This window comes from Molossus molossus, unplaced genomic scaffold (assembly GCF_014108415.1).
Source record: "Molossus molossus isolate mMolMol1 unplaced genomic scaffold, mMolMol1.p scaffold_m16_p_1, whole genome shotgun sequence".
Lineage (NCBI taxonomy): Eukaryota > Metazoa > Chordata > Mammalia > Chiroptera > Molossidae > Molossus > Molossus molossus.
This window is the reverse complement of record NW_023425344.1, coordinates 62,407,713-62,429,771: the sequence shown is the minus strand read 5'-3', so window position 1 is coordinate 62,429,771 and position 22,059 is coordinate 62,407,713. Positions and strand designations below refer to the sequence as shown.

Sequence of the window (22,059 nt, the reverse complement as noted above, 5' to 3'; positions counted from 1 at the left end):
AGCCCATACGTACAGCAATTTTAATTGTAATTGTAATACAAGTGTGTATAATCGACTCAGACAACCAAGCGCGCGCTGTATCATTTTCAGTCTCGATCAATTTTTTAATGAATATATTTGGAAAAACTGCGATAGAATGAAGCTGTGCAAGTTGAAGCGTGAAGTGGCAAGGGATGACTGTATATGTACAAAAGTATTAGGTTATACTGTTGCACAACAATTCATCTCCTTTGAAGAAAGCCCTACTGAACTTTCAATCAGAGAAACTTGCTCAGGTCATTAATTAGTACACAGCTGAACTTCCACAATTGAGTTTGATGACCCAACTTTCAGCATATTTAATGAAAAGGAGGAAAAGAATATAGGAAAAATTTCCCTGATTTCCATCTTTTGGCAATGAGATGACAATACATTGCCTATGGATCCATTTATTTAAAGGACACTACCAGTGTCAGAATAGACTAGTCCAGGAATAAATGTTAGATCCTATGACAGCACCACTATCCATCCAATGTAACATCTCTACAAAGGGAAGATCCACTGCCCTAGCCAGGTACACCTGTATTTGCTAGTTAGAAGAGCTCCCTGAGCAATTTCAGGTCCACACTGTCACAAGGGATTTGTACATTATACAAGCATTCCACTTTTCTGCACCCATATCCCTAGAATTCCACTTACAAGACAGAATCTGGACCTAAAATTCCAATACAAGTCATCTCTTCTGTATTTAATATCCCATTGTCAATGGTCTATTATTGTATAAGCTATTTGTGGACCAGATATTTTTATTCACGTGTATGTAAATGTAGTAAGTGTTAACATTTAAAATAATCTGGTTTTATTTAGTGAACATTTACTGGTATGGATAGGTAAACACCTCACTTCATACCTAAAACTTTTTCTTCATAAAATTTCATATTAAGAGTTAAAATAATTATTGTTAGTGGGAATGATTTATTTTAGCCTAATTTTCTACAGGTTATTAAATATTATAGTTTGAGTCAACAACCATTAATTTTAAAATACTTTATTGATGATAACTTTATATAATTTACTACCGATATTTAATGTTACAAACTTTAGGGTCTTTGAGGTATGCAGGATCCTTGTATGTAACTGGCATAAACCCTGTAAAGAGACAATTAAAGTTCTTCAGAAAAGATAACAGGCAAAATTCGGATAGGCTCAAATCATTTTTACAGATGCTCTTACCCATTATTTGAGCTCTCTTAATTGCTTTTGTGACTTCTTTCTGTTTCTTCCCACAAAGACCTATAAAAGAAAATGCGTTCTTATTCATAAAAAATGCCAATATTCAAAATGCATAACAATTGTCTAGTAAAGGTTGGAAAACCTGTAAAGAGCCAGAGAGTAAATATCTTAAGTTTTGCAGGCTATACAGTCTCTGTTGTAACTTCTCAACTCTACTCTTTTAGCACACAAAGTAACCAGCCACAGACACTATGTAAACTTAGCTTTTAACAAAAATAAATGGCAGACCCAATGTGGCTTATGGGAAATAGGCCCCCTATTTAAATAATCATCTAGGAGTGATTATAGTATACTCCAAAATACCCACACGATTTTTTAAGCCCAAGTTTTCTACATATCAGCTTACAGTTACCTCTGAGTACAGAAGATATGTAAAATGTCTTTTGGACTAAGATGCTTTCTTAAATGCTAAACTTTCTAGTAGTGATTTATAGTACTATTTGAAAATAGAAAATTTGCCAATTTTCTTAAATAACAAAAGTAGATTTATAAGTTGTTATAAGAGAAAACAAAATACCTGTTATGTGCCTTCCATGAATGCATCCAGTAAATGGAGAAATAAACTGGGACAAAAGCTGAGTTTTATTTGGAGAGGAAAATAAATTTTATATTAATACTTTTGTTATTCAACCTTGATTGTGTCAATTTCAAAAAGCATGCCTCATATGTCACCATTATATAAAGGTTTATTAATAAATTTCAGACAAACGTCATAAAATATGAAAGATACTGAATTACACGCATCCTATTAATAAGTCATATTTTTAAGTAACTAAATTATTAATGTTAACATCTCTTATCCAGTTTGTTCAAAAAGTCTGTACAACAGATTAATGAGCATATTCTTCAGTGCTAAAGCTGTTTTCTTGACATTTTTACAGATTCTTTTAGAAAATTCTGCTGCTTACAATAAGTACTAAATGTTTAATTTATCATGATAGGCTGTCACATAATACCAGACTACAGCAAAGTCTTTAAGAGGTACAGATACATTGGGCCATTTGCTGTAATTATGTTTCATTAATTTAAAGTCTTTAGCACTTTCCAGGTGCCAGGCAATGTTCCTGGCACTGTGCATGATCCTCCTAATATGTTACATTTTAAAACTTCTTGGTTTTTCTCCCTATAGAGCAGCTATCATTTTATACTATTGTCAGTATATTTAACTCCAACATCATTCTTTACCCCTTGCCACTTAACTTGCTGAGATAAAATTATACGTGAAGCAGTGATATTGGTGCTGAGGTACAGAGATCAACTTCACCAGAGAAGCTTTTTCCAAACTACTCACCTCCACCAACTGAAAATTACTGCCATAGTGAGCTATTATTAGACTAGAGATACCTTATACTTAAAAATGTATGATTTAAAATTTTGATGTTGCTCAAAGTTGCCCCTCCACAAAGCCTGTTATAAAACTGACTGGATTCTGTTTAGTAATGAAGAAGCAAAATCTTAAAATCAAGTATCATAGTAAAGTAAAACCAGGTCTCACCTGTACATTCTTATAGTCTACACATTTTCCACACAAGATACATTTTTTAAGAGGCTCCTTATAAGGATTTTCCATTGGGATAGGCTAGGATAAAGGAAAAAAATATATATATATGATAATAAAGTTTAATGTGTTCATTTTGAATCTTAAAAAACTAAACCTTAAGGCTATCACATTTAAATCTATCCAAAGAATTAGTTTTGCACTTTTTACTATGAAAAGGAAGAAATACAACATTTTGGCTTGTAAAAGAAAAAAACAAGGACTTCTGAAAAAGATTCACCATTATAAGGATTTCAGTGTATGCTTTTCCATATTTTGTACAAGTTCTTTAGTTTGGTTTAGTTTGGCTAAGGCGGAATTAAGTCATGGAGGATTTTAGCATAAAATATACAATCTTGGGAGAAAAAGGGCTTATGGGAGAAAAAAATCACATATGCGCTAAGTGATTGTCTCCTCAAATGTTTTGCCCAGATTGTAGGTGACTAAAAATTTGTTTTTTGTTTTTCTTATAATCCCCACCGGAGGATCTTTTTCCATTGATTTTTAGATAGAGTGAGAGGGAGGGAGGGAGGGAGGGAGAGAGACACACACACTCGCTGGCTGCCTCCCACATGATCCCAACCAGGGCCAGGGACCGAACCTCCGAAGGAAGTATGTGCCTGAGACTCTTCGTCTGCAGGCTGACACTCTAACTACTGAGCCAAACAAGCCAGGGCTAAAAATTCTTAACTTAGATTTAAATTTTAAAAAGCTTATAACACAACAGATATCAATGTTTAGTATAATCCCTAAATCCATCCCCATATTTCTCTATCAGATGTTTTATCACTATTTTTGTTATAAATAACAATGCTCCCATGGCTTACTATAAGGTCCTTTGGCGAAAACTTTATGGTTCCCAGACTGCTTTATAAGTTTGTGTCAGCCTTTGTTTTTTCTTTCTTCATTACCTCTAATGTTTCTGTCACAAAGCCTCCCTCCTACAATGAGTACAGGCATCTCCAGTCTAGAGATTTTTAATCTAGAAATGGCTTTGAAGTCCTTGAACCCCTCTAGTTGTATGTAAAATTACAAATGAGTGGGACTATGTGCCTTTTTCTGAGAGCCCATAGCTTTCATTAGCATCTCAGTAGGGTTTATAATATAAAAAGGAGCTTTAGTAATTTCCTTTACTGTCTTGAAGTGAATGACCAACATAGATGCTCAGAAGGACTAGAGTTCTTTTGTTTTTTCCAAGACTTAATGCTCTTAATCCAATTTACATTCAGCTCACGTGTAATGACTGACTATATTCCTTCCCTACACTGTACTAAGTGCTTTGTATTGTCTGGTGTCAAATTATCTTTGGAAGAAGAAAACCTATATTGCCCAAGTCTAATCCTAGTACTTAAAACCCATAGAAATACATCTACAAGACAGAAGAAACTGTATTTAATGTCCTGGTATGAAACTTTAATTTTGTCCCTCATTTATAAAGATAGTCGTCGTTGTCCTCCCCCTCCCCCCCCGCCCCAAAGTGATGAATGGAAAAAAAATAGAAATGAATTTGAAATGGGGAAAAAGCCAACCTATAATTAAGCTTTGTAAAATGCCTTTGTTGGATTGTCATTAGTTATTCCATCCACCCAGACCACCTTTTTTCATTCCCAAAGTACTTAAATTTAAGCTCTAGGAAGAAAAATATGGTACTATATAAGCTATGCTTCTTTTTTTTGAAGAGGAAGGGAGAGAGAAAAACACTGATGCTTTGCCTCCGGCACACACCCCAACTGAGGGTCAAACCCACAACCTAGGTATGTGCCCTAACCGGGAATCGAATCAGCTACCTTTTGTTGTACAGGGCTACACTCAAACCAGCTGAGCCCCACAGGTCAGGGCAGAAGCCATGCTTCTTTCTAGGTATCTAGAGATTCTCTTGAAAACTTAAGTGACTACTCATCAATGAATTATAATTTTCAAACTAAGACTAATGATTATTGTTTTGTTCTCCTACTGAACTCTATTCAAATAGCTAAAATATAAGAATTTGGTCATATTTGCAAATGCCTTATAAAAAGGAAGAAAGTAATTCTTACCAGATCCTCATTGCTGGTCACCTGTTTATACTGTGAACAACTTCTCCACAGCACTGCAATTAAACAGAAACAGCAACAAACCAATTATTTTTGTTAGCTGAGTAGCTAAAGACATTGTTTTTATGGAGGCAAGATAAATCAAGGGACATCTGAATATAAAAGATTGTATATTCGCCTGGCCGGTTTGGCTCAGCGGTTAGAGTGTCGGCCTGCGGTCCCGAGAGACCCGGGTTCGATTCCTGCTAAGGGCACGTACCTCGGTTGCAGTTTGTCCCCGGCCCTGGTTGGTCGTGCGGGTGGCAGCCACTCGATGTGTCCCTTTCACATCGATGTTTCTCTCTCTCTCTCTCTTCCTCTCTCTCCCTCCCACTCTATCTGAACAAAAAATGGAAAAATGTCCTCAGGAGAGGATTAAAAAAAAATAAAAAAAATAAAAAAAAAAATAAAAGATTGTATATTCATTACACTCCCAATGATTGGATAAAAACCTTTAGATATGAGGCAGAGTAAGACTTAATATGGATGCCTTCCAGGGCTTTGGAAAAAGGGCATATACCCTTTTCCTACCCATACAATCTCAGATCAGTTGCTCTCTCCTGATATTTTAAAAAAATATGTTCTTACTGATTTTTTTTAAAGAGAGAGGAAGGGAGAGATAGAAACATCGCTATGTGAAGAGAGAAACATTGCTGGGCTGCCTCCTACACGCCCCCTACTGGGGATGGAGCCTGCAACCCAGGCATGTGCCCTGACCAGAATGGAACTGGGACCTCTCAGTCCATGGGGCAACGCTCACCCACTGAGCCACACGGCCAGGCTCTTCCAGTAATGATTTTCTCTTCATATCATGATTTATAAATATATATTTTAATACAGATACTTAGGGGAGAAGTATCAGAAAGGCATTGTCATACCAAAGGGAAAAATGAGTAACAGACCCCCCCTACAGGCAATAGTTATTGATAGAGAAGCATAAAGAAGATAAAAGTGCAGAGATTCGAGGGCTTATGTCACAATTTCGCCCTGATTTGGGTCCTCAGATATCTGGAATTTGCTGCTGGGGACTCTGGAAATGTCCCTTCCTTATCAAGTTTACCTGGAGGTCTCAGACAAGTCCCTGCCTCTTTCTAATAATCACCCATTATTCTCCTATGTTAAAAAAAAAAAAAAAAAAAAAAGGTGTATTAGAAAACATCTCACGCTCCCCCTCAGCTTTAAAATACTAGTTGTAGTGCACTACAGATTCCCACCTAAGAGTTGGAGAAACTCTTACATTGCCTGGAAACCTGCGTCGCTTAGCTAACCGCGTGGGCTCCACCGACCTCGCTAGGGCTAGGGCAGCGGCCGAATGCTACAACGGGGCGTCGGACATGGAGACTTTACCCGCTCGAGTTCCTGGATTTCGGAGGCTGGCAGCAGCAGTTATGAAGTGCGTTAACTTCTTCCTCCCCAGACCACTGCAAACAGCAATGACACAAGCCATGGTTCCTCGGTCCTTCTCCTCCTTTCCTCTTTCTACGTCGTCCTTTCCGGTGCTCTGCCCGGGTTGGCCCGAGGACTCCCGTCAAAGGTTCCGCGAGCGAACGCCGGGGGCTTGGGAAGTGTGTTCATTGCGTCTGCGCATCACGCTGACGTTCCCACGCTCACCGCGCAGGAAGCCCGCGACACTCACGATTGGACGAGAAGGGGGGTTGCTACGCTTTTGCCTCCGTTTCCGGTCCGAGAGCAATTAATTTGTGGTCTTTCCCAAAAGTGGATGGAGTGGTGAGCGACCTTAGCCTCGGTGCTATTGCCCTGTCCTGCACTCACCCCGCCACTGGGGTTTGGCGGCTGGGTCACAGGGGACGTCGCTCGGGCAGGGCCCTCGGCCCCTGCCATGGATGAAAGTGGTTCCCGCATCCGCCGGCGGGTGTCTGCCGGCAAAAGGAACCGTCCTAGCCTAGAGATTCTTTTTGCCGCCCCTGCCGCGGCCGAGCTCAAGCCAGACGATGAGGAGGACGAGGAGCTGGTGGCTGGGAGCCCGCGACGGAAAACTGTGGGTGTGCAACCAGTGGAGGTACAGCCCTGTCAGCTCTCAAATCCCCCTGAGTTCTGGCCCCGTTTCCCACCTTTGGGGCAGTGATGCAAACCCAGGTCTCCTACTGCGCATGCCCACTGCAAGGAGTGGGAGACCAGCTATAGAAGGCACGGAACTTGAAACTCCATAATTTTGACAGCTTCCTTCTCAGGTGCAAACAGTTGACCAGTTATCCACTAGTCCGTGTGCTTTCCTCCATTTTGTTATTGCTGTTAATTCTTATTTGTCAGGTGTTGCCTTGTTATCCCCGTTTTATATAGATAAGAAACACAAACCCCCGAGACATAAAAGTTGTACACGCAGCAAATAAGTGGCATGACTGAGACGCAAAGTTAGACTTCGAAGTTACTGCTGCACTAATAAAATCTACCCCTTATTGGAGACCGGTTATGTGCAGGGTACTTTCTTAAACTAGTTACAGTATCTAGACTTTAAACAGAATTAGGCCCTGAGAAGTTAAAAAACTACACTCCTGGCTCCAAATCCTGTGTTTCTTAATCACTACACTATATTGCTACGCCCGCGTTTACATCACTTCTGTTTAGTAGACCACCTTACGTCAGTGTGCACACTCTGTCAATTCCTAGGGACATTCTTGGAGTGTGCAGTAATTAGTACAAGCATGATTTTGTTACAGGCCACTCCCTGTAGACTGGCGTCTGGGAGGGAAGGGATAGTGCAATATCAGAACTTCTACTAGTCAGATGTTATCCCAATCGATGTGTCAGTCTTGCTACCTACCACTTGAAGAATTTAGCATTGGCTTAAGAATTAGGATCCCAGCATCCTCATCCACTGAGAGTGCGGTTACCCTCTCTAGGCCTCCTTTTCTTCATCTGTAAAATGGGGATGATTATATCTATTTCATCTAAATTTACATTTAGATCTGTGATCTGCCTGTGACCATTTATTTATATACCTGGTATAGCCCTAGGCTGAAACGTTTATTCTTACTGAAGCTAGAATTGACTATAAACATTTTTGTTTTCTTTCCAGAATAATGATAGTGAAGAGGACATGTTTGGTGACTATGATAGCTTTGCTGAAAATTCTTTATTAGCTCAAGTTGATGACCTGGAACAAAAATATATGCAACTTCCTGAAAATAGAAAACATGATACAGACCTTGCCATTGAAGATCTTTGTTCAGAAAGCATCAGATATAGCAAACTCAGCGTTACTACTGTAGGCAGCTTTACTGAATTAAAAACAGATGAGCACACAAAGAACCAGAGCGGGCATGAAGATGTCTCTATTAAACCTGGAGCTGATCTTTTGTATGACTTGCCTTCTTCACAGGTTTTATACTTTGAAAATTTGCAGAACTATTCAAATGATTTGGGAGATCCGTCTACTAAAGAGAAGGATTGGAACTTGCCCTCTCACAAGACTATGAATAAGCAGTTGCCCCAAAATAGCATAGAGCAACCCCAGCAAATTGATGAGTCCTCTTCTAAAGTCAGAACTAATTCAGATGTGAATAGGAGAAAAAGTCTTAAAGATCATCTAAAAAGTACCATGACTGGAAATGCAAAGGCCCAAACACCAATATTTTCTAGGACTAAACAGCTCAAAGAGACTCTCCTATGTGAAGAAATTAATGTTGCTAAGAAGACAATTGAGTCATCATCAAATGATCTTGGTCCTTTTTATTCATTACCCAGCAAAGTGAGAGACCTTTATGTTCAGTTCAAAGGAATTGAAAAATTATATGGTAATGCATTTTGCTGAGATGAAAAAAAAAAAAAAAAGTGCCACTATTACCATAGAATTAGTGCAAATCAGTAGAAAGCAGATCCTTTCATGGTCATATCTCATCTTAAAAACAAATCAAAATATCAATCCTTTCAACCTATCCCAATCCGGCTATTACTAAACCTCTTCCCTTCCCTTTGTGGTCATACTTCTCTCTCTCTCTTTTTTTTTCTTTATTGACTTCAGAGAGAGAGGAAGGGAAAGGGAGAGATAGAAGCATCTATGAGATGCTTGGCCGCCTCCTGCATGCCCCACACTGGGGATTGGGCCCACAACCTGGGCATATGCCCTGACCAGGAATCGAACTGGCGACTTGGTACATGGTTTGATACTCAACCACTGAGCCACACCGGCCAGGCATGGTCACACTTTTCAAACCTGTTATCCTTGCCTCCCCTTTCCTCACCACAAATAATTCCCAACCCACTTCAACTCTGGGTTCTGTGTGCTCACTTAAGATATAATGACTAGGGTGTCTAAACCCAGTAATACCTTTAGTTCTTACCTTTCCTGACTTCTCAGTAGCTTCCCTGACACAATTGACCAGACCCTTTTTGAAACTTTTTTCTTGATTCCTTGACATTCCACTCCTGTTTGTTTTTGTTGTTGTTGTTTGTTTTTTTCTGATTGTCTAGCTGCTCCTCAGTTTTCTTAGCTGCTGTTTCCTTAGCTGGCTGTCTTCTCTACCAAAACTTAGTTGTTGAAATTCCTTTGACTGCTGGGATATCTTGAATGAAAGAAGTCAGTATTAGTAATACCACTGATTAAAATTAAACATCTTTAAAGACAACTGAAGTTAAGACTTAAGTGCAAAGTATATTAATAACAATGCATCATACAGTGTTTCTCAAAAATCTTGCCTGTATTGCAAATATGTGTCATTTTAGATGAAGATACAATTGCTGCCATTCTGTAAGATCAGCCTGTCAACCAATCACTGTATAAGTATTTCTGAAACTCCTAAGTTAGTATCTTAAGAACCATATGAAGCCTGGCTGATGTGGCTCAGAGGATTGAGCATTGTCCCATGGACTGAGAGGTTCCAGTTCAATTCCCAGTCAGGGCACATGCCCAGGTTTCAGGCTCAATCCCCAGTAGGGGGTGTGCAGGAGGCAGCTGATTGGTATTTCTCACATCAATGTTACTATCTCTCCCTTCCTCTCTCTCTAAAAAAAGCAATCAAAACATTAATGAAAGCCCGGCCGGTGTGGCTCAGTGGTTGAGCGTCAACCCATGCACCAAGAGGTCACCATTTTGATTCCCAGTCAGGGCACATAAGGGCTCGATCTCCAGTGAGGGGCATGCAGGAGGTGGCCAATCGATGTCCTCTCTCATCAATGTTTCTATCTCTACCTCTCTAAAATCAATAAAGAAAAAATTTTTTTTAAAAAAACATTAAAGGGAAAAAAAAAGAACCATACGAAAACCTGGGTTCTCATTCGGTTTGGGAAGTAGGGCTGCAGGAAACAAAAGCCTAATAACATAAGACTACAAGAGTCTAATAAATTCTAAGTTATGAGATTTGTAGTTAGAGCTAATGGTATGTATAGCTCTTGAAAGAGATGTGAACTTTCTTCCCTTTGCTTTTCTCTTAGCACCATGTTCTTTGTTTAATCTGCATCTCCTACCAGAATGAGTACCCTTAGGACAGGGCTCTACCTAATTCATCTTTTTCTTACATAACTAGCACTGGGCCTGGTATACCCTGGTAGGGTCTCACTTGCTGGGAGTTGTCAGTCTACTTATTATTTTTGGCCCTGTCACTTAAACACAAGGTTAGCACACTGAGCCTTCATTTCTGATCTATTAAAAAAGGGATGATGATGATGATAATAAAAATAATAATTGTTTTGCAAATTATATTCTGTGTGAAGGGCATGCCCAATTAGACTTAGATAGTAATGACTATCAGTAATTTTTAGTAGCTTTGAAGTATGAAATTTGGTAAATAACTTTTTAAATCTTTTTACTTGTATATTTATCTTAATGACATGACCAATTTAAAACATAATTGTGTGTGCTAAAGCAGTGGTTCTTAAAGTGTAGTCCCTGGACCCCAGTATCAGTGTCACCTGGAAACTTGTTGAAATGTGCATTCAGACCACCCAGGCCTACTGAATCAGAACCTCTTGGGGAGGGACTGGCAGTCTGCTTTAACAGGCCCTCCAGTACATTCTTTTGTGCCAGAAGTTTGAGAACCACTGAGCTAGAGAACCTCAACTTTATATAGGGGCAGGCAAAAATATAAATATAAATAATATAAATATTGTAATATAAATAACACAATAATAATGCAAGAATAACCTGCCCACCCACAACTGTAAACCTATTTTTGCCCATTACTGTGGTGTGGTGGTTGCTTTTTAATTGTAGAATTACATTCATAATGTGTTTTATATAATACTGAGAAGTTAACAGAATTTACTTTAAAATTTTTTTTTAATTCTCACCCAAGGATATGTTTTTTTATTGATTTTAGAGAGAGAAACAAACAAACATGGATGTACAAGAGAAACATCATTTGGTTGCCTCTACCAGTGATTGAATCTGCAACCTAGGTATGTGCCCTGACTGGGAATCGAACCCCCAATCTTTTTTCTTTAATTTTTTTCTTTTATTGATTTTAGAGAGAGATAGAAACATCAGTAAGAGAACAATTGCCGCCACCTGCATGCCCCCCACTGGGGATTGGGCCCACAACCTGGGCATGTGCCCTGATCGGGAATCGAACTGGCGACCTCTTGGTGCATGCATTGATACTCAACTAATGAGCCACACCAGATGGGCAAACCCACAATCTTTTGGTGTACAAGAAAACATTCCAACCAACTGAGACACCTGATCAGGGCTATAATTTACTTTTTTATGTTTGAAGATAAATAATATTCCTAAATATTATTTTTGTCATTTTATACTTGAAAAATCTGAGTTGGATAAAATGTAAATATGGTCAAGTATTTTCACACAGACATCTGTGGTTTGATAACTAATGGGTGATACCATTCTGAGGATTTTGTTTTCTTTCTTGATTTTTTTAGAGAGAGAGGAAGGGAGAGGGAGAGAGAGAAACATCGATGAGAGAGAACATCAATTGGCTGCCTCCTGCATGCCACCCCAGGGATCAGGCTCACAACCTGGGCATGGGCCCTGACCGGGAATCTAACCGGTGACCTCTGGGTGTATGGGTCGATGCTGAACCACTGAGCCACACCGGCCAGGCAGATTTTAAAATATTTAAAAATTTTTTTCTGAAATACTTTAAAGTAAAAAAAGGTACATAGTTACTTGCAAAATTTGACAATCACCAAAAATAGACAATAAATTAGGTACCTGTAATTGTCATTCATGTATAACTATTTTTAATACCTTTGTAATATATCCTGTTAATAATTTTTTTAATTTAATTTTTTGGGAAAACATGCAAAATATTCAAGCCCAACTTTTCTTTTTTTTTTTTTTTTTTTTTTATCCTCACCCGAGGACATTTTTCCATTTTTTGCTCAGGTAGAGTGGGAGGGAGAGAGAGGAACAGAGAGAGAGAGAGAGAAACATCGACGTGAAAGGGACACATCGAGTGGCTGCCACCTGCACAACCGACCAGGGCCGGGGAAAAACTGCAACCAAGGTATGCGCCCTTAGCGGGAACCGAACCCGGGTCTCTCAGGACCGCAGGCCGACGCTCCAACCGCTGAGCCAAACCGGCCAGGGCAAGCCCAACTTTTCTATGCATGTATTGTTTTCTAATACCTGTATATAATTGGGTTCATACTATCCAACACACATTTATGATCTGCTTTTTTTCACTCACATGTATATTGAGCACATATAGATCAATCTATTCCCTCATTTTCAAGCTACAAAGAATTACATCACATGATTGTGCAAAAATGCATTCAACCTTTACCCCCAATGGCTCTTTGGTATATTTAAACAATGCGACAATGAACATTCTGCACATAATCTTTATATGCCCCTTTATTTCTATGGCTGTAGAGTTATAGAAGTATTACTAGTAATACTACTAAAGAAAAAACATTGTGCAGTTTTATTTATGACACTGCTAAATTGCTTTCCAAAAGGATTGTAGCAGTTTATACTCTCATAATCCATACACAAGAATGCCTTTTTGTTTCCACTTTGATCAGCTGGATTTTATATTAGTGGGCCTTTTTTTTTTGGTAGTTATTTGTTGTTTATTTGTTTTCGCCAATCCAGTAGGTAACAATTAAGCATCTTTTTATATATTTGCATTTCTCCCTTCAGTGAAATGTCTTGAATATCTTTTCCCATTTTTCTAGTGATAAAATACTGGTGTACATTCTGAAGACTTCTGATGATGATCCCTGTTGTTTATTCTCTTACAAAGTAGTTATACTAGTTTCACACCATGTTTTGGACCTGACGTGATGCTTTTCATGAATTCCACCTTGCTAAATTGTGGAAACCTAGATGTATCAATTAAGAATCCGTCTTTTATGGTTTAAACTCTTTCAATTTAAAATGTTATTCTGGCCATTTGAAGTTCAGCTCTCCATTACAGCAGAATGGTCTTTCTTGATTTGTACAAAATCTCAAATTTTTTTCCTTCTCCCCCTATTTCTCTAAGATGGTGTTTGGGTGAATGCGAAAGGGAAGCTTACACAGTCTTCTTGCAGGACTTACGAGGAAAGTCTTAGAATTCACGCAGATCAGGTACCATCCTGTAGCTCTTCTGACATCCCAAATGATGCCTCTTGTCCACCAGTCTGTGCCTGCCCTGCTGAGATCTTAGACCTAAGTTTGTAGCTGGAAAGTAGGAGAGCTAATTGCCAACCCCACTGACCAGGCCTTAATTAGACTGAGACTCACTGGCTGTGCACATCACACATTGGGGATTTTTAACATTTAGCATTACTATATAATTACACTTATCATTATGAGAAAATTGCTACATAAGGTGTGATTTGATTTTTTCTTCTTAGAAAACTTTCTAAGATTGAGACTATCTTAGGGGAAAATAATGCTCTTTTAAAACTTCTACAGAATGGCAACATACATGCTTAACATTGAATTCTGTGCAAGAAAGAAAAAACTTAATATATTCCTTGCCAACCAGTGGTGGAAAAACCCTTGTGGCTGAGATTTTAATGCTACAAGAACTGCTTTGCCGGCGGAAAGATGTTTTAATGATCCTACCATATGTGGCAATTGTCCAAGAAAAGGTATGTTTTTTTAACAATTGGTATTTGCTAATGTTATTTTGACATTAAGATACTAAAACTAGCATAAATGTAACTTTTTATTGACTGAAAAGATGTATTTCTGTTAATGATGGAGAATATATTTAGAATGTGTTAAAAGCACATTAACTGAAAATCTTTTCTGATTTAAACTGATGGATTAAACTCCATTATAAATATTCTATTGATATTTAGCTTGCTTTCTATTGTTTTATCAAAATTAAATTAGTTACTCTAGTTTTTTAACATCAGAGGAGAGAGTTGAAATGTATTTTCTCATTATGTAGTTTATTTTGTTACTTCTTTTTAATGTTTTTATTGCTTTTTTAGGGAGAGAGAGAGAGAAACATCGATGTACATCGATCGGCTGCCTCCTGTATTGCCCCCCACCAGGATCAAGCCTGAAACCCAATGTGCCCTGACTGGGAATCAAACTAGGACCTCTCGGTCCATGGGATGATGCTCAATCCACTGAGACACACCAGCCAGGCTTTATTATGTAGTTTAAAAGTTATGTTCATTTTGCAAAGTTGTGTTCTTTTTTTTTTTTTTTAATTTGGAACAATTCTCGAATTTGCGTGTCAACCTTGCACAGAGACCTTGCTAATCTTCTCTGTATTGTTCCAATTTTATATGTGCTACTGAAGTGAGCAGTAATTGTGACATTTCTTAGATATTTATGTCTTATCTGCACCTTGTTCCCATTGATTGGTATTAAATACAATTTTAGATTTTTAAAATCCCTGTGAGCACTTAATAATTAAAGTCTTTATTTGTTTTGTTTGTTTATTTTAACTAATATTCTAGATTTCAGGTTTGTCAAGCTTTGGTGTAGAACTGGGTTTTTTTGTTGAAGAATACGCTGGAAGCAAAGGAAGATTTCCTCCAATTAAAAGAAGGGAGAAGAAATCACTATACATTGCCACTATTGAAAAAGGACATGGTTTGATCAACTCCTTGATTGAAACTGGAAGGATTAGCAGTCTGGGTCTGGTTGTTGTAGATGAGGTGGGTTACTATTTTTGTAACCTCAAAATTTTTACTATACTAACAGTTACTATTATGTGGATCTGCTTAGTACCTCTATGAGAATAGATCATCTATTTTAATATATAGACAATACAGATGAAAACATTAAATTCAGTTTTGTGTCAAGTGTTTCTTTTTTTTTTTTTTTTTGGTACGTGCCCCTAGCGGGAACTGAACCCTGTACTCTCTGGTCCGCAGGCTGATGCTCCAACCGCTGAGCCAAACCGGCCAGGGCCAAGTGTTTCTTAAAGAGTGAATATATGTGTGTGTATATTCAATTTTATAATAGTATTTATGAAGATACTATTGCCCCCAAACCTCATTACTTAAAATATCAGTGAAATAATGCATATGTATTCTAGTTGCTATATTCAAATGCTTAAGAGTTATAGAGCAAAGATTACTTCAGTTTATACAAATATATGCATATTTTATGTTGGTATTATACGCAGATTTACTTTTTTCCCTTTTTAAAAAAATCTCAAGTTGCACATGATTGCTGAAGGAAGTCGTGGGGCTGTCCTGGAAATGACCCTTGCAAAAATCCTCTACACTAGCAGTAAGTATTTTTTAAAGTGTGGTCACTTGATTTATGATCAAGAGATCGGTAAAAGACTTAATCCTATCCCTAGCTACATTATGTAACCTAGAGTAAGATACTTAAGCTTTCTGCCTTTGATTTTGATTTCCAAGGTAAGCTTATCCATTTTTGTTGGAAGAATGGGTGAATGAAGATAATTGTGAAAGTAAATGAAATTAACATGTGAGGACCCCCCTATCATCTTTCACTTACTAGTTATGTTTGCCTAAGTAGGTGACACAACCTCTCTGTTTCTTCATCTGTAAAATGGGGATGATAATGGCACTGACCTGATGGGACTGTTGTGAGGCTTGTATGAGTCAGCACATGTGAAGCATTCAGCAATGCCTAGCACTCAGTAAGAGCTGCTGCTGCAGCCACCATCAGTATCATCATCATACCAACAAAGCAGTATATTCAAGTAGTCACTTTAAGGAGCTATTTCGCAACATCAGATAGTCTTTAAATGTACATGAAATATTTATTCTAAAGGTCTTCTCTACTATTTAATGATATGCTATTGCAATAATTTAGCTTCTATATGCAAACATTACTAATTATAAAGGTTATATCTTAAGAATTACTTTTTAAAAATGTAATAGCATTGGTATTTAGATACATTGTAGCACTTTATAATCATTCATTCAAAAAATATTTACTGAGTATACAGCAGTGAATAAAATTAAATCCCTGCCTTCATCAAATATATTTTAGTGAAAGGGAAAAAACAGTAAGCAGATAAACAAGAAAACATGGTGTGTCAAATGGTGACAAGTTCTATGGGAAAATATAAAGCAGAGTAAGAGAGGAGAATAATCATCTACTTGTCAAATCTAGTGTACACTTACTGTCCGTGTCTCAGTTTTCCTTCAGCAGTCGATTTGATCATTGTTTTTTCCTTTGGGTGCTGCCACATCATTCTTTCTTGGTTTTCCTACTATTTCTTTGTAAGTGGGATCATGTGTTAGCATGGAAAGATAGCATAGCATAATAGCTGAGGACAGACTCTGGAACTAGATTAAAATTCTGGCTCACTTATTACTACGTACTTACGTGACTTTGGGCAAGTTAACTGTGCCTCTTTTTCCTTATGCCTAAAAAATGGATGATAGTAATAGAACCTCTCACTGAATTGCTGCAAAGGTGATATGAGTTAATCTTTGTAAAGTGTCTAGCATAGTACCTGCACATAATGGACATGTGTTTGCTATTGACACATATTTATCTTTCTATCACCAGTGCCTTATACTTCATACATATTTAAATGAAATGAATCTCTTTAGTTTTTCTTGTTCTCCTTTGTGCCACCTCATTCTAAACATGTTCATTATGTACATTGGTGTTACCACAGATTCATCTTAGGCTCTTCTCTTGTTCCCTAGTCCGTACAGTTTCCACTAATTCTCATCCACACTCATGACTTCAAGTGCTTCTGTGTGCTGATGGCTCCCAATCTGTATTTCCAACTCAGGCTCTCTTCTTAGTAATATCTGTCAGCTGGACTTCTCCTTGGCTGTCCTGTGAGCAGTTCAGATTCACCATGTCCAAGTCTAACTCGGTTCTCTCAAACCCATTCTTCAGTCTGAATTCCCCGCCCCTATTTGTCAGCCAGCCAGCTAAACCAGAATCTTATAGTCTTCACTCTTATACATTCTGTCAGCAACCAAATCCTATCTGGTCTACCTCATACATGTATTGTAGGTATGTCTCTCCTACCCTTCTTTACTGCTAAATCTTTCACTCAATACCTCATCTTTTTTTACCTAGATTACCACAGAAAGCTCCCATCTGCCTTCAGTCTCAATCACTGCCCTCTCCCCCCACCAAATCCATCTTCTCTAGTGCAGTTAGAGTATCTCCCAAATGCAAATCCCATTAGTTAATTTTACTATTTACAGTCCTTTCATAGCTTCCTTTTGTTTCTGCATGAATCTAAAATTTCTTAGCACAGCTGTTCTTGATTTGGCTGCATGCTCACCCTTCAGTTTCACTGCCCACCTTTTTGGACTAGGAAAGGCAACACATCTTCCTCTTTTAGATAACATCTTGCTTGACAAAATTCAAGACAAAACATGGAGCAATGAAGAAACATTTGCTAAGAAAGCTTCTTTGTTGTTTTTTAATAGCTGGTCTATGGAAAACAGCAATTTTATACTGTCCAGAAAGTCATGCAGCTTCACGAGCTTCACTCCACCTTTATTTTATAGTAAGGAAAAGTTAACCTGATAGCAAAGTTGCATAAAGGACTTTTCATGTGGCAAGAGCTTGGGACCCATTCAGCCTTGCACCCTACACTGTACATCCACATATAGCTGAACCTGTGGAACCTGTCATAACTTTTCATAATGATGGTCCAGATAGTCAGCAACAGCATATTTATACTCATTATTGTTGCTTAGAAGTCTTAATAACCCTGTACAGTTTGGCTCAGCGGTTTGAGCGTTGGCCTGCAGTCCAGAGAGACCCGGGTTTGGTTCCGGCTAGGGGCACATACGTCAGTTGCAGTTTGTCCCTGGCCCTGGTTGGTCGTGCGGGTGGCAGCCACTCGATGTGTCCCCTTCACGTCGAAGTTTCTCTCTCTCTCTCTCCCCTTCTATCTGAACAAAAAATGGAAAAATATCCTCGGGTAAGGATAAAAAAAAAGATCTTAATAAAGATCCTACTTCTTGCCAAGTTCGAAATTCATAAAATTCTAAATAGTAACTTTTAGGATACGGGAGAAGTTCCATTCTTTGATTGCCAGATTAATACTCTGATAATATATTTATATTTTTCTTACCTTCCCCTGTCCCTTTCCCACATTACTCAGGAAAAATTTAGAACACAAAAAGATTTCTACAATTACTATTATGATATACTAAATAATAATTTTTTTCTATACTTTGGGTTTTTTTTCCAGAAACAACTCAAATTATTGGTATGAGTGCAACGTTGAACAATGTTGAAGACCTGCAAGAATTCCTTCAAGCAGAATATTACACCAGTCAGTTCAGACCAGTATGTACCTGTGGTTTGCACTGTATTGATTTGTTATGTATAATCTTAATTAAAAATAAAAGTAGCAAATGTACCATATAAAAAATTACATAGAGTAGTGAAGGGTCATAATTCCACTCACCATGGCCATATGCTAATAAGAATTTATAGAGAATGTGACCTCTATGGTGTCAGGAATCTTAGCATGGGTCACAGCTGTATCTGTAACACCTGGATAGTGGCTGGCCTAGGCATTCAATAAATGAGTATTTATTGAATGAAAATTTCCAGACTCATTCTATTGTCCACTTCTTATCTCTAAGGTAAAAGTTTTCATTCAGTCAAAATTTAGAGATTTATGTTTTGAGTTATTACACATTAAAAAAGTTATCTTAAAAGTTAAAATGTTTATGCTTGGTAGTTATAATGCTTTTTAAAATAAGTTTAGACTTCACATAGATTTAATTTAAACTCACTGGTAATAGTATTCTCAAAATGCTTGAAGAAAGTAAATAAGTGTATCTGTCAACAGTACTAGTATACATGTTCTGTCTCTGACTGGGTTTCAGAAAATGATTGTTAAGAATCACCAAATTTTAATTCGAAAGTTGATGTTTTTATATTTGTATCACATATGAAAAATTTAAGGCTGTTTTAAGACCTTAATTGTCAAATTAGATGCTTTTCTTTTGAAAATGCAATGAACTATCTTTAAAAAATTTTTGTACACAAATACTTAAATTAAAAATAATATGGTGAGAAAGATGGCAACGGGCAGGACTGGAGCAAGGGTGAGTGTGTGAGAATGTGAGCAAGGGTGAGAGAGAGTGTGAGTGGATGTGAGTGTGGAAGAGCAACCTCAAGCAGTGCAGAAATGTGGGGCAGAGGGTTCCTGTGCTATGGACGGGGAGCAGCAGGCTACTGCAGTAAGTGGCTTGCCAGGGTGCTTTTCCCTGCGTAGCCAGAAGGTCCACCATTTTGGAAGATCCTTGGTCTTCTCTGGGAAGAGACAGTGGGGAGTGGCTAGTGCACCTTGCACAGTCAAACCAGTGAACCCCTCTGTGTCAACGTAGACCAGCACATAGTAATGGCACTATCAAAGTACCTGCTCAAGGAAGCAGCAACCGGCCAGTAGCTGAGCATCGTCTCCCACAGTAGCAACCCAATAGGAGCCCAGCACCTTCCCCCACAGCAGCAGTGACCAGGCAGGAGTGGAACCCCACCCCCAACAGCAGATGAGGCTCGGGAGCTGAGACACATCTCCGGCAGAAGAGGCTCAGGAGTAGACATCCATCCCCAGGCAGCAGCAAGATTGGCAGCTGAGACTCATCCCCAGCAGCATCAGCAGAGGCTGATCAGGAGTGGTGCCCAAGCCCAAGCAGCAGCAAGGCCTGCCTCTGGGCAGCCGATGCCTGCCTCTGACAACTGCAGTAGTGGATGTGGAGTGGAGCCCTTTCCGCAGCAGCAGCAAAGTCCCAGAAGGCGAGCATCCTCAGCCCCCAACAACAGTAGAGGATTGGGAGCTGAGAGCACCCCCTGGCAACAGCAGCAGCAGTAGCAGCACAAACTGGGAGCTGCCCCTTGCCCCCAACAGCATCAGCAGTGACTGATCAGGAACTGAGCCCCACCAGGAAGCAGGATACCCCAGCAGTGCACCAGCGGGACACATGCACCCCAGCAGCACACCAGCTAGACCCATGCACCCTAGTAGTGCCCCATCTGAACCCATTCACCCTAGCAGTGCCTACCATGACAAACCAGTACCAACCACCAGTTGTCAGTCCTCCAGGACCCTCAGCAGGCAAGAGGCACCACATCAAAATAGTCTGGGAGGCACAACAGCCTTATTTGATGCACACCAACCAGCCTACACATCCCAACATCCCTCACTGGGCCTAGAACTACCAGACTACTAAAATGGTAAGACAAAGAAACAACACCCAAATGACACAAAAGGAGGAATCACCAGAAAAGGAACTACATGAAATGGAATAAAGCAATTTGTCAGATAAAGAATTCAAAGCAATTTTTAAGGGAGCTCAAACAATTCAGTGAGAAGTACAAGCACCTTAATGAGAATTATAAAGAGCTCAGTGGGAATTACATCAGCATAAAAAGAGGGAGAAGCTATGAATAAAAATCAAGTGGAAATAAAGAATGATGTACCTGATATGAAAAATACCTTAGACAAACTCAATAGTAGATTAGAAGAAGCTGAAGACCGAATCAGCAAGTTATAAGACAAGGTAAAAAACAAAACAAAACAAAACAAAAACACCCAAATAGAGCAGCAAATGGGGAAAAAACATTAAAAAGGAGGAATGTTTAAGGGAGCTTTGGGACAATATAAAACAAAACATTTGCATCATAGGGGTTCCAGAAGGAGAAGAATCAGAGAAAGGAATAGAGAACCGGTTTGAAGAAATAATGACAGAAAACTTCTCTAATTTGGTGAAGGAAAAAGTCACACAAATCCAGGAAACACACAGAGTCCCAAGTAAGATGAACCCAGAAAGACCCATAGCTAGACACATTGTAAATGAAATGGCAAACATTAAAGACTAGGAAAGAATCTTAAAGGAAGCAAGAGAGAGACAGAAAGTTACCTACAAGGGAGCTCCCATTAGACAGCCAACTGATTTCTCAATAGAAACACTGCAGGCCAGAAGGGAGTAGCATGAAATGTACAAAATAATGAAAGCTAAGGGTCTGAATTCAAGACTACTGTATCCAGCAAGGCTCTCATTCAAAATTGAAGGTGAAATAAAGAGCTTCACAGACAAAAAAATCTAAAGAAATTTACCCACCACCAAACCAGCACATCAATAAATGCTAAAGGGATGGTTGTAAGAAGAAGAAGTATATATATAGAGAGAGAGAGGAATACGGGCATAAAATAAAGTATGTATCAATAATAATCTTAAATATAAATGGCTTAGATGCTCCAATCAAAAGACATAGAGTAGCTGACTGGATAAGAGAACATGACCCATGTATATGCTGTCTACAAGAGACCCACCTCACAACAAAAGACTCACACAGGATGAAAGTGAAGGGATACAAAAAAATTTTCCAGGCAAATGGAAATGGGGAAAAAAAAAAGCTGGTGTAGCAATGCACATATCTGTTAAGACAGACTTCAAAACGAGGGCCATAATAAGAGACAAAGAAGGTTACTACATAGTATTAAAGGCATCAATCCAACAGGAGATATAACCCTGGTAAATATATCACCCAATATAGGACCACCAAAATATATTTAAAAACCTCTGGCCCTGACCAGTTTGCTCAGTGGTTAGAGCATCGGCATTTTTATACACCAATAATGAACACACAGAAAGAGAAACTAATAAAACAATCCCATTTACCATTGCAACAAAAAAATTAAGATATCTAGGAATAAACATAACCAAAAAGTAAAGGACCTGTTTGCAGAATACTACAGGACATTGAAAAAAGAAATAGAGGCAGAATTTAAAAAGTGGAAGCATATACCTTGTTCATGGATAGGAAGAATTAACATCATTAAAATGTCCATACTACCCAAAGCAATCTATAGATTTAAGGCAATCCCGAAC

General features: G+C 38.6%; 3 protein-coding genes and 1 non-coding gene across 5 annotated transcripts in view; 2 read left to right on the top strand and 2 right to left on the bottom strand.

Moving 5' to 3' along the window:
* Positions 1–1,011: 1,011 nt before the first annotated feature.
* On the bottom strand, positions 1,012–6,441 carry MRPS18C (mitochondrial ribosomal protein S18C). Of its 2 annotated transcripts, XM_036261399.1 has the most exons (6): positions 6,229–6,440; positions 4,846–4,898; positions 2,768–2,851; positions 1,790–1,847; positions 1,213–1,272; positions 1,012–1,128 (listed from the first exon to the last, which is right to left on the bottom strand). In XM_036261399.1, exons 1-6 carry the CDS (start codon positions 6,326–6,328, stop codon positions 1,055–1,057), a joined length of 429 nt encoding a protein of 142 aa, XP_036117292.1. In that variant the 5' UTR covers positions 6,329–6,440; the 3' UTR covers positions 1,012–1,054. The 2 variants fall into 2 exon arrangements, with proteins under 2 accessions (XP_036117292.1, XP_036117299.1); XM_036261406.1 differs by lacking the exon at positions 1,790–1,847 and having other exon boundaries at positions 1,035–1,128; positions 6,229–6,441.
* Positions 6,402–8,661, top strand: LOC118629761 (helicase POLQ-like). The gene is made up of 2 exons (XM_036261386.1): positions 6,402–6,901; positions 7,919–8,661. The coding sequence occupies exons 1-2, from the start codon at positions 6,722–6,724 to the stop codon at positions 8,651–8,653; spliced, it is 915 nt and encodes a 304-aa protein (XP_036117279.1). The 5' UTR covers positions 6,402–6,721; the 3' UTR covers positions 8,654–8,661.
* Positions 8,662–13,277: 4,616 nt separating this feature from the next.
* Positions 13,278–22,059, top strand: part of LOC118627842 (helicase POLQ-like) — a 63,763-nt gene continuing 54,981 nt past the window's right edge. Inside the window, exons 1-5 of the mRNA XM_036258325.1 lie at positions 13,278–13,369; positions 13,700–13,878; positions 14,704–14,904; positions 15,412–15,484; positions 18,405–18,502. Of these exons, the coding sequence (XP_036114218.1) occupies positions 13,804–13,878; positions 14,704–14,904; positions 15,412–15,484; positions 18,405–18,502 (447 nt within the window). The 5' untranslated portion in view covers positions 13,278–13,369; positions 13,700–13,803. The remainder of the gene's footprint in view (positions 13,370–13,699; positions 13,879–14,703; positions 14,905–15,411; positions 15,485–18,404; positions 18,503–22,059) is intronic.
* Positions 14,447–14,550, bottom strand: LOC118621558. The gene has a single exon (XR_004957725.1). It is a non-coding gene; the product is annotated as a U6 spliceosomal RNA (small nuclear RNA).

Excerpts from the sequence above, each read along its gene's own strand:
- MRPS18C (XM_036261399.1), bottom strand. The coding sequence starts at position 6,328 with ATGGCTTGTGTCATTGCTGTTTGCAGTGGTCTGGGGAGGAAGAAGTTA. Across the intron at positions 4,899-6,228 it reads AAATCCAGGAACTCGAGCGG|TGCTGTGGAGAAGTTGTTCA; the intron begins GTAAAGTCTCCA and ends GTTTAATTGCAG. Across the intron at positions 1,848-2,767 it reads TAGACTATAAGAATGTACAG|CTTTTGTCCCAGTTTATTTC; the intron begins GTGAGACCTGGT and ends AATAAAACTCAG.
- LOC118629761 (XM_036261386.1), top strand. The coding sequence starts at position 6,722 with ATGGATGAAAGTGGTTCCCGCATCCGCCGGCGGGTGTCTGCCGGCAAA. Across the intron at positions 6,902-7,918 it reads TGGGTGTGCAACCAGTGGAG|AATAATGATAGTGAAGAGGA; the intron begins GTACAGCCCTGT and ends TTTTCTTTCCAG.